This window comes from Dasypus novemcinctus, chromosome 13 (assembly GCF_030445035.2).
Source record: "Dasypus novemcinctus isolate mDasNov1 chromosome 13, mDasNov1.1.hap2, whole genome shotgun sequence".
Lineage (NCBI taxonomy): Eukaryota > Metazoa > Chordata > Mammalia > Cingulata > Dasypodidae > Dasypus > Dasypus novemcinctus.
Window position 1 is genome coordinate 8,684,301 of NC_080685.1, and position 18,340 is coordinate 8,702,640.

The 18,340-nt window shown below is 44.1% G+C and overlaps 2 protein-coding genes across 2 annotated transcripts in view; one reads left to right on the forward strand and one right to left on the reverse strand.

Moving 5' to 3' along the window:
* KMO (kynurenine 3-monooxygenase) overlaps positions 1–18,340 on the forward strand; it is a 52,941-nt gene that overhangs the window by 25,583 nt on the left and 9,018 nt on the right. Inside the window, 5 exon segments of the mRNA XM_004450264.5 lie at positions 1,055–1,103; positions 7,864–7,951; positions 9,753–9,918; positions 14,321–14,392; positions 15,702–15,823. Of these exon segments, the coding sequence (XP_004450321.1) occupies positions 1,055–1,103; positions 7,864–7,951; positions 9,753–9,918; positions 14,321–14,392; positions 15,702–15,823 (497 nt within the window).
* On the reverse strand, positions 11,246–14,090 carry LOC139436319 (aquaporin-10-like). Its single transcript, XM_071207766.1, is given in 7 exon segments — positions 11,246–11,335; positions 11,755–12,154; positions 12,494–12,677; positions 12,680–12,796; positions 12,799–13,068; positions 13,071–13,444; positions 14,071–14,090. Coding segments are annotated over 7 exon segments (1,455 nt in total).

Here is an 18,340-nt window from a genome sequence, read left to right on the forward strand (position 1 = left end):
TTTCAGACAGCTAGATTTGGAGAATGTAGGGAAATTCTCCCTCTTTTCCTATATTTTGGAAAATAGTATTAAAAACAAAATCTCCTGCTAACCCAGAAAAGTCTCCACAAAGGTAGGAAAGAAAAATACAGAGTTTTATTGTATTCTATAATAAGCATGAAACCAGAATGTGAAATGCATCCCAGGTGAGGTGCTAAAGAGATGGCAAAGAGAGAAAGAAAGCTCACCTTCTTACAGCCAAGTAGATGCAACCTAGTCTATGCATGTTCTGAAGATAAAAGACAACTAGTCCTCAAATAAGAGGACTTGACAGCACCCATTTGGGACACACAGCTCACCCTAAATTCACCTGGTATTTGGGGCAGCCATCTATGTCAGCTACTTGCCTTTACCCAGAGGAAAAACAAAACTTCTTGCTTCTTTATGACAGAGGGAGCTTTGCAACTTGGAGCCAGGCTCCTGCCAAAGCCCGGGAAGCTGAGATATGCACTGTATTTCTTGATGACTGCGTTTCAAAGATGGCTCCCAACTTACAATTCCTGAGCGGTGAAAGTGGGCAAGAGACATTTCCAGTTTTTCAAAAGACTGACATCCATTTCAAAGAGGCAGAGAAATGATCCTCAATGACAAGTTTTCTAAACTAAATGCTCTAAGAAAAAAGGCCTATGTGTGGAGCTTTAATTTGTCAACCTGTTGCACTGGGAAAAAAATCATTATTTTCATTATAGAACTTAGACGAAGACTTGAGATTTATGATATGTTGTTAGTGATGATCAACAAGAGTCCTTTCTTAGTGAAAATATGTTTTGGCTGCAAGAGAAGTAACTGGCTTTTATAGTATCAAGCTTTGAAAACACCTAAGCTTAACCTTGGCCATTGTGTTATATGTGATTGGTTAGAGTGTTAAAAGAAGACCACATAGCTAAAGGGTTATAAAACTAAGCTTGCAACCTTTTCCTAAATAATCAATATATCATATTCCTGAAGGAATAACTTAGAATTCCATTTGTTGATTTTCCAGAAATAAATAGTACCTATTATGTTTTTCTTGCAGTATATTCTTTCTATAAGCAGAGAAAATCTAAACAAGGATTTATTGACTGGTAAGTCCAATGCTTTTTATTCATCAGTTGGCATTTTGAGTAAAACATATCAGACAAATCTTGTCACCTGATTTACTGGGTGGGATTTGTCTTCCAGTGCTTTCTATGGGTTATTCAGAACAGGACTACGTACATTGCGAAGTCCTTTTTGAAAAGTAATAGTGATACATCTCCTGGAATCTGTTTTTTGTATCTTATCAATTACGTAAATAAAAATCATTTGTTCAACATTTGTTGAACTCCTATTTTCTTCCAGACACTGGAATGAGTAAGTACTCACTCCCCTTTGACGTGCACACAGATTAGTGGCCATACTGAGGAAGAGCAGGGACTTTCCACCCAATGGAAATAACGACCAATTCCTGGAACAGAAGGGCTTCAAAGAGACTGTTTATTTGCTTGTGCAAAGCAGAGGAGGACACCTGCCTAAAGGCCCAAAATCTGCTCTTCGAACAGCAGTAATCCTCCTAGTTTTATGATATCCAGGTTTAGCAGTTTATGCTAATGAGTAATTGGGGTGGGGCTGGCTCAGGTTTCTTCATTAATACACATCAAGGGGCTGAACAGAATTGGGGGGTGGGTACAAAACTGGGGTGAGTCACAATGTTATTACAACACAAGACGATCATTAGCAGAGATCAGGGCATCTGGGGATGGGGGGCACAGAACAGGGGTCAGTTACAAGGTTTTTCTTATGGATTTCAAACAGAGGAGGGTGGAGTGGTTATTATTTCAATAGAAATGTTCATATACAAGGGTAAGATCAATCTGGAATAATCATCAAATAGCAGGTAGAAGTGACCAGATACAAAGGTACTATCCGACTGGAATAATCATCCCAATGGCAGGGTCTGAGTTGGGGATGACCATATACAAAGGGCGAGGTTGCTCAAGCCAGTTTCAGTGATTTCAGATGCTAACCTCTGGCTATTTTGTCATATACTGGAAGTAAAAGGCATCTATATAAGGACTCAGTAATCATAATTACTTATGAATTCTTAGCCCTTGGTTACAGTGGAACAACAGGCACACTCTCATGCGATCTGCATTTCAGAGTGAGGAGAAGCAGTGTGGAGCACGGCACACGGCTTCCATCCTTAGGCGATTCCCATAATCCCTGTTTGCAATAATGACTCCCTGGGATAATGCTACAGGAAGGTTGGAAGGGAGGGTGTGTTTCATCTTTGTAGGAGACCAAATTAATAGAGGCTCTAGATGGTTGAGAAATAGAAAGGTGTAAAATACAACCCCCAGGTTTCCAACTTGAGCAAATAACTGACTTGCTAATTAAAGCTGTAGCTTGAGCCATCAATCTAATCCACTTCACTTACTAAATTTAAGCCTAGATCATACTTACTTTTTAACCTTTTCCACCTTTGTACTAAATAGATTCATTCACAACCAAACATGACCACTTAGCTATTTCTACCATCTTTTTTTTCTATCGTAAATAGAACCTAAATTTTCCCTTTTTAACCACATCCAAATATATAATCCGGTGCTGGTAATTATGTTCACAAGGTTCTGCTACCATCACTACTGTCCATCATCAAAACTTTCCCATCATACCAAATAGAAACTCTGTACATATTAAGCCTTAACTCTGTATTCCTCACTCCCACCTCATCCCCTGGTAACCTGTGTTCTAGATGCTGACTGTGAGTTTGCTTATTCTAATTATTTCATTGAGATAATACAATATCAGTGAGAACATACAATACTTGTGCTTTTGTTTCTGGCTTTTTTCACTAAAAGTGATGCCTTCAAGATTCATCCATGTTCTCACATATATCAGGACTTCATTCCTTTTTATGGCTGAATAATATTCCATTGTGTGGATATACCACATTTTGTTCATCCATTTATCAGTTGATGGACACTTGAGTTGCTTTCATCTTATGACATTTGTGAATAATGCCACTATGAACGTCAGTGTGCAATTATCTGTTTGAGTTCTTGTTTTCTTTGCCTTGTTTTCTTTTTAGGGCATCCGACCCACATTACATGATGATTTTTTTTTCTCTCCCCTTCCCCCCCGCCCCCCCATTGTCTGCTTTCTGTGTCCATTCACTGTATGTTCTTCTGTGTCTGCTTGTATTCTTGTCAGTGACACCAGGAATCTGTGTCTCCTTTTTGTTGCACCATCTTGCTGTGTCAGCTCTCCGTGTGTGTGGTGCCACTCCTGGGCAGGCTGCACTTTTTTCACAAGGGGCAGCGCTCCTTACAGGGCATACTCCGTGTGCATGGGGCTCCCCTACACGGGGGACACCCCTGTGTGGCACAGCACTCCTTGCACGCATCAGCACTGCATGTGGGCCATCTCACTACATGGGTCAGGAGGTCCTGGGTTTGAAACCTGGACCACCCATGTGTTAGGCAGATGCTCTATCAATTGAGCTAAATCTGCTTCCCTGAGTCCTTGTTTTCAATTCTTATGGGTACATTCCTAGAAGTGGATTGCTGAGTCATATGGTAATTTTCTACTTAAACTTAACTTTCTGAGGAACTGCCAAACTATATTCCAACAATGAATGAATGTTCTTATTTCCCTATATCCTTTCCAATACTTAAAATTTTCTGTTTTTAAAAAAAAATAGTACCCATGCTAGTGGGTGTGAAATGGTATCTCATTGTGATTTTGGTTTGCATTTTCCTAATGGTTAATGATGTTGAGCATCTTTTCATTGTTTAATGGCCAGTTGTATATCTCCTTGGGAGAAATGTCTATTTAAGTCATTTGCCAATTTTAAAATTGGGTTGTTTGTCTTTTTGTTGCTGAGTTAAAGGATTTTAAGAAATACGTATTCTTAATATTAAACCCTTATCAGATATGTGGTTTCCAAACATTTTCTGTCTTTGTGTAAGTTGTCATTTTACTTTTTTGATGAACAAGAAATTCCTTTGTTGAACAAAAACTTTTAAATTTTGATGAGGTTCCATTCACTTATTTCTCTTTTGTTGCTTGTGCTTTGGGTATAAAGTCTAAGAAACTATTGCCTAACATGAGTTCCTGAAGATGTTTCCCTACATTTTCTTCTAGAAGTTTGATAGTTCTGGCTCTTATATTTAGGTCTTTGATCCATTTTGTGTTGATTTTTGTGTATGGTATGAGGTAGGGGTTCACCTTCATTCTTTTGCATGTAGATATCCAGTTTTCCCAGTACCATTTGTTGAAGACACTATTCTTTCACAGTTGAATGGTCTTTGCCTGCTTGTCAAAAATCAGCTGGCCATAAATGTGAGGGTTGATTTATGAATTCTCAATTCAATTCCTTGGTCTATATGTCTCTTCTTGTGCCAGTACAATGTTGTTTTGATTATTGTGGCTTTGTAATAAGTTAAAAAAAATTTTTTTTATTTTTAAAGAAGCTTTAGATTACTTAAATGTTACATAAAAAATATAGGGGATTCCCTTATGCCCAACCCCCACCCCTTCCCACACTTTCCCACATTAATAACATCCTTCATTAGTGTGGTACATTTGTTACAATTGATGAGCACATATTGAAACATTACCTCTAACTGTGGACTATAGTTTATATTATAGTTTACATGCTGTCCCACACAATTTTGTAGGTTATGGCAAAGCATATAATGGCCTGTATCTTTCATTGCAATGTCATGCAGGATAATTCCAATATCCTGAAAATGCCCCTATATTACTCCTATTCTTCCCTCTCTCTCCCCTCAGAACCTCTGGCGGCCACTGTCTTTACATCAGCGATAAAAGTTCTTCCTTTGCTAGAATAATAATAAGGCTATAATAGAATAAAAAATCTACTTTAGTCCATTGTTCATTATCCAACTTGAGGATTTGGGGATGGTGATGCCCACTCAGTTTCTAATTGAGAGGGGGCTTAGATCCCATGGGGCAGGAGGATGGCGCTATCTTGCTGTAGTTGCAGACATTCTCTGTTCCTTGGGATGCCCATCATCATCTCCCTGTTAGTTGTCCTGGGTGAGTCCATTGAACTGGAGAGCAGGTATTACAACTCCGCTGAGTTTCAGGGCTTAACTGGCACACCACCGGGTCAAAGATTTAAGTCTCTGGAACATATATTTAACAAGTATAGTGCTAATTATAGGTTCAAATAAAAGGGGCAGAAGAGCCATGTGTAGGGAAACTATAAATGAGTCTAAGTCTATCTACACTGGAGAGCATAAATTCCAAAGGAAGGCCCACTGACAGGGTGCTGCACTCCTGAGCTTGTCTGCCCTGCTTGTGGTGTCTGGGTGTCTCGAGAGCCCTCAGGAGTGCTGCTGTTTGAGACCCTGTTTACTGTGACAGTCTATGAGCTCCTGCTGAGATGTGCATAAGCTCAACCTCTGGAAGGACCTCCCTACTCACTTTGAAATCTCCTAGCCATAAAAACTCATTTGTATTTAATTGGGAATTCTTCCAGCTTTAATTGGGACTCTTCCAACTTCTTTCTTCTTTCTCAAGATGGCTTTGGCTATTTGGGGACCCTTGCCCTTCCATATGAATTTGATGATTGGCTTTTCCATTTCTGTAAAGGTTGTTGGAATTTTGATTGGGATTGCATTGAATCTGTAAATCACTTGGAGTAGAATTTTGACATCTTAACAATAGTTTTCTAATCCATGAACACAGAATGCCCTTCCTTTTATTTAGGTATTCTTTGATTTCTTCCAACAATGTTTTGCAATTTTCTGTGTACTAGTTCTTTACATCCTTGGTTAGATTTATTCCTAGATATTTGATTCTATTAGTTGCTCTTGTAAACAGGATTTTCAAAATCTCTTCTTCAAATTGTTCATTACTAGCACATGGAAACTACTTGATTTGGGGGGGGTGTTGATCTTGTACCCCGCTACTTTGCTGAATTCATTTGTTAGTTTTAGTAGCTTTATGTTGATTTTTTAGGTTTTTCTGTCTATAAGATCATGTCTCTACAAATAGTGAAAGTTTTACTTCCGCCTTTTGAATTTGGACAACTGTTATTTCTTTTTTCTTTTTTTTTTTTTTTTGCCTAATTAATACTTACTGGTGAAAGACTGAAAGCTTTCCCTCTAAGATCAGGAAAAAGACAAGGATGCCTACTGTCACCAGTGTTATTCAAACATTGTATTTGAATATCTAGAAAAAGCAATTAGGCAATATCTTACTTAGCCTAGTATATCCGAAATATCATTTCAGTGTGCTGCCAATATGTTACTCATCAACATTTCAATGCTTTCATAATCTTTTTTCACAGTAAGTTTTTAAAATCCAGTGTGTGTGCACCTCTCAGATCTGAAGAGGCAAACTTCACGTGTCCAATAGCCACAGGTGGCTGGAGACGGGGGCAGCAGTGTCCCACACAGAAGAGGCAGCGTTCCTCCAGTTATTTTAGGAATCAAACCCCAGGACTAGAGCTCTATGGAACACGGTTTTGGGTATATTATCATACATTTAAATAAAAAGAGGAAAAAGACTGTAAAGGGTCGATTCCATGAACACCTTTCATATTTGCAAATGATACACTTAGTGAATCAGGTAAACCTTGATTTCTCCAAAGACATTTGCCAAAAGATTCCTTAGACCTGGACCAATTTCTCTGGTTTAGGATCGCTCAGGTTTCCTCTTCCCCCTCCCCCCCTCCTCCTCCCCTTCCCCCTTTCCCTCCCCCATCTTCTTTTTTACAAACACTCCCCCCTCCCCTCCTGCATAACCTCTGTCTGTGTTCAGAGTTCAGTATTCTAAAATTGCGCATCTTAAATCCAAGAATCGTAAAACCGTCAATCTCCAACTCAAACTCTCTCAGAAGATGAAGCCTGAGATGAAAAGGAGAGACAAGCGCAGTAGGAAGAATGAGCTGACTTACCGCTTCTCATTTCTCACTTTCCTCAGGATCTTGGTTTCTCCATTCGTAAGTTGAAGAAATTTTGAGCTAAATAATCCACGAGGTCTTTTCCAGCTCTAACCGCTGTATTCTGCTTTGTGGCTTTAGAGCAATGGCCTGTGATTACAGATCTCCCACCAGACAGATGCACATGAATAGGCACGAGAGCGAACGTGGTTGAATCATATTTAACTGTGATAACAAGAATGTGATGAACAGTTCAGAAGATGGCAATCACTAAGTTCTGTAGACTGTGAGCAGGCAAAACAAAAAAGCATGGAAATAATCAGTTTCTACTTATTGTAAAGTCTCAAGGCTTCTCATTCTTCCCCTCACCCCCAGCTGTCCCAGTGTTTGAGTCCAAAAAACTTAATAGCACAATCTATATTTGTGGCAACCTGAATCAGAAGTCCAGAGTAGTTGCTAAGAAGAGGCATAGTATGAGGAAGAGAGTTTGGCTGAACACTTCCAGTCACAAATAAATCCTAATCACAAATAAACTAGAGGGACTATTTTTTTTTCAAAAGGTACTGGGGATTGAACCGAGCACCTTGTACATGGGAAGCAGGTGCTCAACCACTGAGCTACATCCACTCCCCTAGAGGCAACTATTAAAACATGTGTTGCCTGCCTGTTTTCCCAGGATGCCAATTCCAGCCATGTTAAGAGTTGGCATGATGGAATTAGTTGGAATTTTTTAGACAAGAATAGCTGATTTTTATTCATCTGTTTTACTCCTAAATTACACTGAAATATTTTGCCAAATAGCCATCAAATTATCATAACAAATTCATCGTTAACGATAAGTGTCCTCGGTCATACTGTTTTCAGAAATGAGTTAATACCTCAATTTGGTTACGTGAATAAGAATGGAAATTTTGTTTCTACTTGTTTCTTTTCTTTTTTTGTCTTCTCAGCTGTTGAGAAATATCCAAATGCAAAGGTGCACTTTGGCCACAGGTTGTTGAAATGCAGCCCTGAAGACAGAGTGCTCACCGTGCTTGGGTAATCGCGGGGTCAGGCCTCGGGCTTCGGAGGTGAAGGTTTGGAGTGGAGAGCTCGGCCTGCAAACTTTGTCCTTTGGCTCTTTTGAAAGAGCTAAATAATTATTAAAAGGGTCATTCAAGTAGTGTTTAGATTCTGGGAATTTGAGATTTAAAATAGGCCTCAGATACCTTCTGATACTGTTGACATCAGGGATGTTCCTTCACCCTCGTTCAAATTTCTACATTTGACCAGTGGCAAATACTGACTCCTCTTCAAACTTTCCTTTCACGAAATATGTGACCTTTCGTTGTCCTGCTCCTCCTCTTCCTTTTCTCGGGGCTAATTTTCTGCCTCTCCTTCACTGCCTGGGTTTCCTCTAATTTACCAAACCTCGTGTACCCCTGGACATGTCATGGATTCAACAGCCACTTCAACCACACATCTCTAAACGAGCGTCTCTAGCCCAGGGCTCCCTCATTCTTCATTCTGGGCTGAGCTTGCCCATTCGATGTCTTCGGTTACATCCTGCCATTATCTCAGGCATCTAAACCCATGGACAACCTTGATCCTCCATCTCTCCCAAAACATGCCCTGTCAGATCTGAAAATCCCCAGAACTCTGACCTGAAGAGTTAGAACCATTCCTGATGTGCTTTTTCCTGTCTTGCCCCATTGAATCTGTAAATAAACCCCAATCTGGCTTGCTTCCTATTGTCTTTAGAATCGATGCCTGTCTGTTCTTCCTGCTACATCCAGGTACGCAGGCTCTCATCCCTGCACGCGTAGGGGTGAGATTTTCCCTCCCAGCTTTTCACCTCAGCTTCAGTAGTCCACTGCCAAGTGGGTTTTCTTCAGTGACCACTCTTTACACATTCTCCCCCTAGTGAAAAAATGTGTTTTCTCCCTTTGCCAGAATAATTTATTTAAACCCTTTATATTAACATCCCAAATTATCTTCTTCTCCCCATCCCTCCCCTTCCCACATTTTAATCTTCTCTTAAACGCATCTTCTGCTACCCTCAGCTCAAGCCAAAAGTGTTGCTTCTAGAATTTTCTGGTCACCTCCCTGCTGTTGCTCGTACATCCCCTCACCTTGAAGCAACTTGCCCACTTTTCAAGAGTTTCTTTCTTTGTGCAGACCACTCAGCTTGAATCACACTTCCACGGTCTAGCTCATCTTTATTACTTCATATGGCTTTGTGCTCTTCTTGTCTGTATAAACAAAACCATGAATGGGACAAGTGTTGTCACCTCAATTTTAGAGGCGATTGACTCAAAGCTCTAAGTCAAATGTGAAAGTGAGTCTTTGGAGAGATCCACTGATTCACTATTTTTCATACCCAACATTTTCACCGTTAGACTTTTTTTTTTAAGATTTATTTATTTATTTATTTCTCTCCCCTTCCCCTCCCACCCCAGTTGTCTGTTCTCTGTGTCTATTTGCTGCTTCTTCTTTGTCTGCTTCTGTTGTTGTCAGCGGCACGGGAATCTGTGTTTCTTTTTGCTGTGTCATCTTGTTGTGTCAGCTCTCCGTGTGTGCGGCGCCATTCCTGGGCAGGCTGCACTTTCTTTTGCGCTAGGTGGCTCTCCTTATGGGGTGCACTCCTTGCACGTGGGGCTCCCTTATGCGGGGACACCCCTGTGTGGCAGGACACCCCTGTGTGGCATCAGCACTGCGCACGGGCCAGCTGCACAGGGTCAAGGAGGCCTGGGGTTTGAACCGCGGACCTCCCATGAGGATGAGGGAGATGGACGCCCTAACCACTGGGCCAAGTCCGCTGCCTAGACTTTTTTCCTTGATGGTTCCTTTTATCTTTCAGATCTGACAAAGTTCCTAGAGACGTCACTTGTGACCTCATTGTAGGATGTGATGGAGCCTATTCAACTGTCCGAAATTACCTCATGAAGAAACCCCGCTTCAATTACAGCCAGCAGTACATTCCTCACGGGTACATGGAACTGACTATTCCACCTAAGAATGGAAATGTGAGTCACATCCTTTTCCTAACTCTCACCCAAATCCTCCCCTACCACCTCAGCGCCCTCCTGGTGATGAAGCAAATCCTAGGGCAGGGGTTCTCAGTAGCACCACCACTCAGGTCTGCTCCAAGTACTTTGACTTAATTAAATATAAATTAGGTGTTCAGTTACCCCTTTCATAATATGATTTTCACTCTCTTATCTTTTGATATACTTTCTTGAGGGAAAGAAAAAAGTTACAGCCACCCTACTGGAAACACTGGCGGTGGGAGAGAGAGCTGTGTTTTACATAAGATTGCCATTTGTCTATTTTGTCTTGAAAGAAGAAAAAAACAGGTTGGAAATTAATTCACTGGTAAACTGACACTCCAAAGTTCTTATAATCATGATTAAATCAAATTATAATTACTAAATAAAGTGAATAGCAAGTTGTTGCAGGGAGATTTCAATATTTTTTTTCTCATTTCCTGGTTCCCACTGTTAAACTGCGTGTGCCATAAGGGGTGAAGGTCAGGGATAGGATGGAGCTAAGAGGCTGTGGAGGGGGAAGCAAAATGCTTTTGTGGGTGGGGGGCTGTGGGATGTTGGGAGTCTTATCTTAAAGCTCTTCTGCAGAGCCAGCAAACTATTTTTGCTTAGGCTTTATGTTTGGAGGGACCTGTGTTGGGGGCACTAAGGGGGATGACACCAAGCCTGACCTCGGGGCTGCTATTGAGTAAGGGTAGTTCTTGAGAGCAGGAAGTTGAAACATTTAAGCTCTGGTTTCTAGGGTCATGGCATCTGTGTAAACCGTCATCCATGCCGATGAGGAAGGCAGGAGTACCTAACAGTAAAGGCTACCTTCTACACTGTTTTAACTGACAGTTGCAACATTTTCTGTTACAGCAAATGATAAGCAAAATTTATTTTTGGTGTCATTTCTTCTCCCTTGCTCACCTTTTGGAGTTCTAAAGGGCTATCGCAGTGGTCAGATGGTAGCAAAAGGGAAGAGTAAGGCTATTTGCCACATCGAGGTTGGTCTCTTTACTACCCAGCTAGAACACTGTTCCTTTACGCCTGCCACTTCGCTCAGCAGGTACTCCAGCGGGAATCCACTTCCTTCTCTTCTTAGCTGATCTAGGCTTTCATCTCACGGATAAAGCCTTGGTTTTAAGCACTCCAGCCCCACAGGGTTCTCGCCTGCCCAGGCCTCACGATTTATACTTGTAATTTGGCACCAGATCACATATTGTCCTTCTACCACTTGGACTGTTGTCAAAGAGAAGCTATTGGACTTCTCCTCGGTGGACATTTTGCTAATACAACTGCGTTATAAGAGCTGTGAGGTCAAAGACTATATTCGCTTGTCCATTTCAGTGTCGATCTGTTGGGCTGCTTTAGGACTCTGGGGATTAAAAAATCCAGAAAGGCAAAGCTCTTTCTTCTAAAACACAAGAGCTATAGCAGGGTGTTGAAAATGTTAACCACGAGGCCACGCTGTTGCTTCTGTGTTCTTCATTCTACTTCAGATCTACACACGGAAGGTGCTCTCTGAACATTTGTGGAAAGCAATACACACTTGTTTGAACTAGTTTGAAAGCCAATTTTTTTTTTTTTTCAGCTCTGAGGGTTCCTTTTATTTGGAAGGGAGCAGGAGAGCGCTGTCTTCTCTGCAGGGAGAGCATCTCCTGCGGGGAGGGGCATGAGCCGGGAGTCGGTGAACCACCAGCATTTTCCTCAGTTTCCCCTTCGCCCCCCACTTATTTCTGCCCTGCCTCGGAGCGGGCCTCCCTCGGTTGCTTTTTCTTTCCTCGGCCTGGCTCGTTTCACTGTGTGTCCCCAGCTCCTTGAGCGACACAGCACCGCAACGTCCAGGGGTGCCTCGTTTCTCCGCTTTCCTCTCCCGGGGTCAAGGCGCGGGGAGGGCTGTGTCCCCTGCCTCGGCAGACACTTGAGCCGAGGGGCCAGGGTCTCGGGGCTGGGACAGCCGGCGAGGACGAAGGCGGGCGGCTCGGCGCGGGCAGCGGGGCCGGGCTCCGGGAGCTGGGAGCCCCCGGGCGGGCGGGTCGCCCTTCCACCCAGCAGACCCTTCCACCCAGCAGACGCGCGCGCGCAGCCCGGTCCCCGGGGCGCGCCCCCTGCGGCCACTGGAGGAACTGCGTTCCTGCAGTCTCCGAAACCCCCCCGGAAGGCGCGGGGTGAGGCCTCGTGCGCCCCCAGGCTCCCCGTCCAGCCGCCCTTCGGGTTTAGGAGGCAGAGAGGCCTGAGGCGCGAAGGGAGAAACCCAGGCACCTGCTCAGGGCCTGTTAAGGAGGACAAAGAATGTCAGCGGTTGAGTGCCTTCCTCCCACAAGGGGGGTCCCGGGTTAGATTCAGGTGCCCCCTGAAAAACAACAACCACCACCAAGCAAAACAAACTAAAAAACCACCTCCGGGAAGCCACCGTGGCTCAGTGGTTGAGCACCGGCTTTCCACATACAAAGTCCCAGGTTCAATCCCTGGCCCCTGGGGTACCTCAAAAAAAAAAGAGTCTGTCTTGTCACCGGGCCTGGGTCTCTGTGTCTGTGTCCGTGAGGAAGTGAGAGTTGTAGTCATAGCTTACACTCCTGCGTCTGCACTGAGGCAGGCGTTTTCGAGGCAGGCGTTGCGTAGGACAAACTCCAGATCCTGAGCTGGTTTGGAGTCCTCAGGCTGGTGCAGAGCTACCAGCCGCTGGTGTGTGGCTGTGCCAAGCATGGCGCCCACCGTGGGTGCTCCCGCAGGCACCCACCTCCAGCCATTGCCCTGAAGACTTCAGGGCCCCAGCCAGCTATGTGGGTGAAAAGCCGGGGGCCCAGGTCCCGGGCAGGGCTGATTGGGAAGCCACGGTTGGCACCCATGGGTTGCCCGATGGCCAGGATGAGCAGCCCACTACCCCAGGCTCCAGACCCGCAGGCGCTCCTTTGTGCCACGTGTCCCGGATGGCCAAGATGCCCACAATCAAGATCCCGGTGCCCAGAACCTGGCCCAGGAAGCGGTCGTTCAGGGGCACGTAGGAGGAAGGGTAGCTAGCAAAGATGGCTGCTGTCTCCTTGGGGCCAGTCACTGTCAGGGTCCCACCTGTGTAGTTCTGTAGGGCACCACAGTGGAGGGCATGGGTGGCTCCTGAGACACAGAGAGCAGAGAGCAGCTGTAAGTGGGGAGCTTGGCCCAGGCGAGGCGTCCCGTGACACACATGGCCAGGGAGAAGGCTGGATTCAGGTGGGTGCCTGAGACGTCACCACCCACATAGATGGCTGTCGTTACAGCCAGAGAAGCAGCCAGATGCACGGTGAGCAGGTTGCCTTTGGCTTCTCCACCCGTGACAGCCTGGGCCACAACGCGCTGGGTGAGGAGCCGGAGCACGAACACACGCAGGAGCTCTGCCGGGCACCGCTGGGCCAGGAGGCTGCGAACCCGGAGCTGGTGCCAGACTCCGGTCAGGGACAGAGTGTGGGTCGTGGTGGGGACACCCTGTCCCTTGTCCCGTCCACCGTTCTGGTGTGCTACCAGCACAGCCACTGCAGTTTTGAGGCTGGAAAAATGCCCAAATCAAGGCATCTTTAAAGCAGTGCTTTCTTCTGGAAGACCGGCTGCTAGCGATCCTTAGCTGCTAAGGCAAATGGCAGCGTCTGCTGGTCTCTCCCTTCTCTTCCAGGTTTCCTTGCTTTCAGCTTCTTGCTCCCGTGGCTTTATCTGCTTTTTCTTATATTTAGAACACCCTCTGGGAATCTCAAGGGAATGGGGGATTTAGGTGAATTGATCTGCCCAAGTAATCACTATTTACTCGGGCTGTTACTGCGTTGAAGAGGGGTCACTAAAGAGAGAAGGCTCCTCACCACTATTTGTACTGTAAGAAACAAATGATAAGAGGCTTGTTTGGGAAATGTTTGCTTGGCTCATGAAATTTAAACGTAAGAGCTTGCAGAGCAGGTGTAGCTCAGTGGCTGAGCGTCTGCTTCACATGCATGGGGTCCTAGGTTCAATCCCTGGTACTCCCTAAAAAAAGAAAAGAAAAGAAATAAACTTAAGACCTTCCTGTCCAGTTCTGCTAAGTACTCAAATAAGGTAAGATATAAAATAGAATATAAAAAAGGTGTCTATATATGTATGCAAGCACACACATATATACATAGAAATAAGTACACACAGAGAGAATACCTTCTTACATGTGTTCTCATGTTTTAAATTATATTTGGCATCAAAAACCCACGAAAGGTTGAGTTTATAATGACAGAACACAGGTATTTTCCAAGACAACTTCTACTTTATTTAGCAACAGATGTGCATATCACCCTGAATATGACACAAATTTAAATCGATGTGGAAACAATTATAACATAATCGGAGTCAGTTTTATGGACATGCTGTATTAATCCGTTAACAAAAAAAAACTTTTTTTTCTCTGCAGTATGCCATGGAACCTAACTATCTCCACATTTGGCCTAGAAATACCTTTATGATGATTGCACTTCCTAATAAGGTAGTGTAAAATTTTTTATACTTGTCTCTACAATATTTTTCTTCACTTCCTGTCATGTTCACTGTGTGTATACCCAGTCAATCTCTTGATTGTCTGATCTGTTTAGTGATTATATCCCTGAACATTTGGGATTAACAGACATGAATGAGCAAATGCACTTTGTGTGTCTTGTGCCCGACCCTCGTCTCCTCCAAAGACAGGGCAGGAGGAAATGGCTCCCACCGAAAGCCCAGGAGAGCTGGCGGCTGTATTAGGAAGTCTTCCAGCCTTTCAAGTCTGTGGGACATTGGAGCATATATCATCAGACGAGAGTGTGGCCTTTCTTTGATGAGACCCTAGAGCTATTGATTTCTCTGGTTCATCTTTTTCTTTCTCTTGCTGTTTGTCCTGGGGTCCAGTGCCCATTAATATTGCCTTAAAAGGAAACCACAGAGAAAAGAAAGGAGGAAAAATCAAATCCCAGCTACTTATTAGTGATCTAAGGTAGGCAGTCCTTGCTTGGTGAAAATAGCTGGAGTCTACACTTTTGCAATTCTCCTAACAACGATGGAAGCTGGGGAATACCCCTGGGACTTGGCGGCACTTTTGCTTTGGGAGTGAGGGAAGAAAGCCAGGATGCCTTTCTTTTTTATTTGTTTATTTATGTTGTATTTTTTTGAGGATATATAGATCATAAAAAATGTTGCATTAAAAAATACAAGAGGTTCCATATACCCCACACCCGACCCCACCCCCACTCCTCCCACATCAACAGCCTCTTTCATCATTGTGGCACATTCATTGCACTCGGTGAATACATTTTGGAGCACTGCTGCACCACATGGATGATAGCTTACATTGTAGTTTACACTCTCCCCAGTCCACTCAGTGGGTCATGGCAGGATATATACTGTCTAGCATCTGTCCCTGCAATATCACTCAGAACAACTCCAGGTCCCGAAAATGCCCCCACACCACATCTCTTCTTCCCTCTCCCGGCCCTCAGCAACTACTGTGGCCACTTTCTCCAGATCAATCACACAATTTCTTCCATTACTGGTCACAGTTGTTCTATAGTAGAATACCATTAAGTCCACTCTAATCCATACTCTATTCCTCCCTCCTGTGGACCCTGGGATGGTGATGTCCATCCACCCCTATATCGAGAGGGGGCTTAGAGCCCACGTGGGTGATGGAGGATGCCTTTCTTGCTTGCAGCAATGCCTCCCAGGTGCTCCCCGGTCGCAGGAACAGCCCTGCTCTATCAATCTGCAGGGCCTGCTGTGCCCACCCCTTACTCTCTCTCACATTATTTCCTCTCTCCTCACAGAACAAATCTTTCACGTGTACTTTGTTCATGCCATTTGAAGATTTTGAAAAACTTCTCACTGGTCAGGATGTGCTGGATTTCTTCCAAAAGTACTTTCCAGATGCCGTTCCTCTAATGGGAGAGTAAGTTTCAAGATGTGCGGTTAGTGCCTTTTGCGCCATGGGCTTGAGTTCATCTAAATTCAAGATGAAGGTCGAGCTCACTTCTGTGTGGGTTAAATGTGGTTGGTCATGCAGTGACTTGGACACAAAGTCTGTATGGGAGCAAAGTCAAAGCAGATACTGTCCTGTGAGCAGGAATTTTGTAAAAACCGAATACCATGGCTGAGTTCCCTGGCAAAGACCGGCCACCAATATCCCTCGGCCTTCGTGACTCCTGTGCAGGCACCTCGGGGGTCATGGTCAGAATGCCCCAGAGCCCGGCTGTGCTTCCTTCTTCCTTAGAGCAGGGGGTCTGTGCTAGTTAGGTCATTGTGTCAACTCGGCCAGGCAATTGTGCCCAGTTGTTTGGTCAAGCAAGCACTGGGCTAACTGAAATACAAGGGCATTTACCAGCGTCAGTGACCATTGACTTTACTGCACTGGTAAATCACTGCATATTGGTTCAATGCCTTAAAAGGGGAAGTGATTCCAGCATTGAGAGAGAATTTCCCAGCTCTTCGGACAGCCAATGTCTCCCAGAACTCATCAAGAACCTTCTTTGGACTTTCATTGCAGCCCCTGGGTGCAGCCTGCCTGCGGAACCTGGACTTTTGCATCCCCACGGCTGCGTGAGAGACTCTTAAAGAATCACATACTATTAACAGATATCTCTTGTTGATTCTGTTTCCCTAGAGGACCCTGACTAATACAGCTGGTACTGGGAGTGGGGTAGGTAGGAGCTTACAGATGCCAGGCCAGAAAGCATAAGTTTCTTCCCTCACCAACGTGTATTTTTATGTGTTGGAGCAAGATGGCTGCTGATGTCTGTGAGGGTTCAGGCTTCCTGGGTTCCTCTTGGCTCAGCTCCTCTGTTTCTCCACAAGGTCAGCTGTAGACTATCGGGCTAACTGTTCTGTCTCTCTCCTCGGGCCTCCATCTTAAGACTTCAGCATCCAACTTCAACATCAAAACTCCAATATTAAGAATCCACAACTCCGTCCTTTGCCATGCTTTTTATCTGTGAGTCCCCACACACCAAGAGGTGGGGACTCAATGCCCTAATGATGTGGCCCAATCAAAAGCCTAATCATAACTTAATTGTGCCCAGGTACAGGTCAGATTACAAACATAATCCAGTATCTATTTTTGGAATACATAACCAAATCAAACTGCTACATGCCACTCTCTGAATTCCAAAAAGATATTACAATATTTTTAAAACCTTAAATCAGTAACAATATAAGTACTAAATCATATCACAATCAATTATTAAAAGTACAGTTTTTCTTGGGGCAAAGCCCTGTCTGCTATGGACCTATGAAATTTAAAAAACAATTTATCTGTTTCTAATACACAAATTGACAGACAAAGGATAAACATTTTCATTACAATAAGGAGAAATTGGGAGGGAAACGTGAGTTATGGGGTCCTCTACATTTCAGTAAACCTTCAGGGCATACTCCATTCGATTTCAGTCTGAGAGTTTTTCTTAAGAAGATGGTTTCGTCTCCTTGGGGCATTATGGGAATCCACCCTTTCCACATGTTTAACCAATGGCCATTTTTTTGGTTCCACTCTCACCAAGCATCTGGGTGTCAATCAAACTCTAGAGTGTTGGGGTGATTGCCACACCTTACCCAATCTTTGGGTTAGAGTCTGAACCCCCCTAGTACAGTGATGTGAAGACAACATTCCCCCTAACCTTTGGCAAACAGGCTCAACCCTCTCAGAGCAATGAGTTGACCACCTGGCCTTCCCTAACCTTTGGGGGACAGGTCTTCCCCTCTCAGACCTGTGGGTGCTGACCTTAACCACCCTAATCTTTGGATAATGTGCTCCATCCTCTCTGTACCCAATACTCTCCCTGAAGTTGGATGGGAACGTCCACCTTCTTCAGCTGCTGGGGTAAATTCACCCTATTTTTATACATGGATGGGTTTCTGCTCTTGGCCCAAAGTGATGTCTTAATTTCAGATCTCAGCTTCCATGGTTTTCCTCTTGAAGTTGTTTCCCCTCCAATCTCTCCTTTTCATGTCCCTTTTATTCCAGGCTGACAGTGGTTTTGTTCATACAGCTCTCTCAAAAAGTCTGTTGGTTTAGCATGCAGGAAGCAGGGGTCCAAGTCATCAGACAGTAAGACTTTCCATAGATCTTTCTGACATAACTGAATCTTCAATCCTGACTTCCAAGTTCCAAGTTTAGTTAAGTCCTCCAATGGGGCACTTTCATCTGGGAGCTTGATTTCCAGAGGCATGGAATTTCCAGAATCAGTTTCTGTTTTCTTTGTGCCTGACAGTTCAGTCCTCAGCATGTATCTCTCATCTAGCATTTTGCTATAAGCTGCAAGCAGAAGCCAAGCCACATTCTTCAGGTTTACTTTGGAAATTTCTTCAGCTAAATGCCCAGCCTCACCCTTTTCAAAATCTGCCTTCCATAAAACACCAGGAGTTGATCTTGCTAAGTTCTCTACAACTTTAAAACACGATTGCCTTTCCTCTA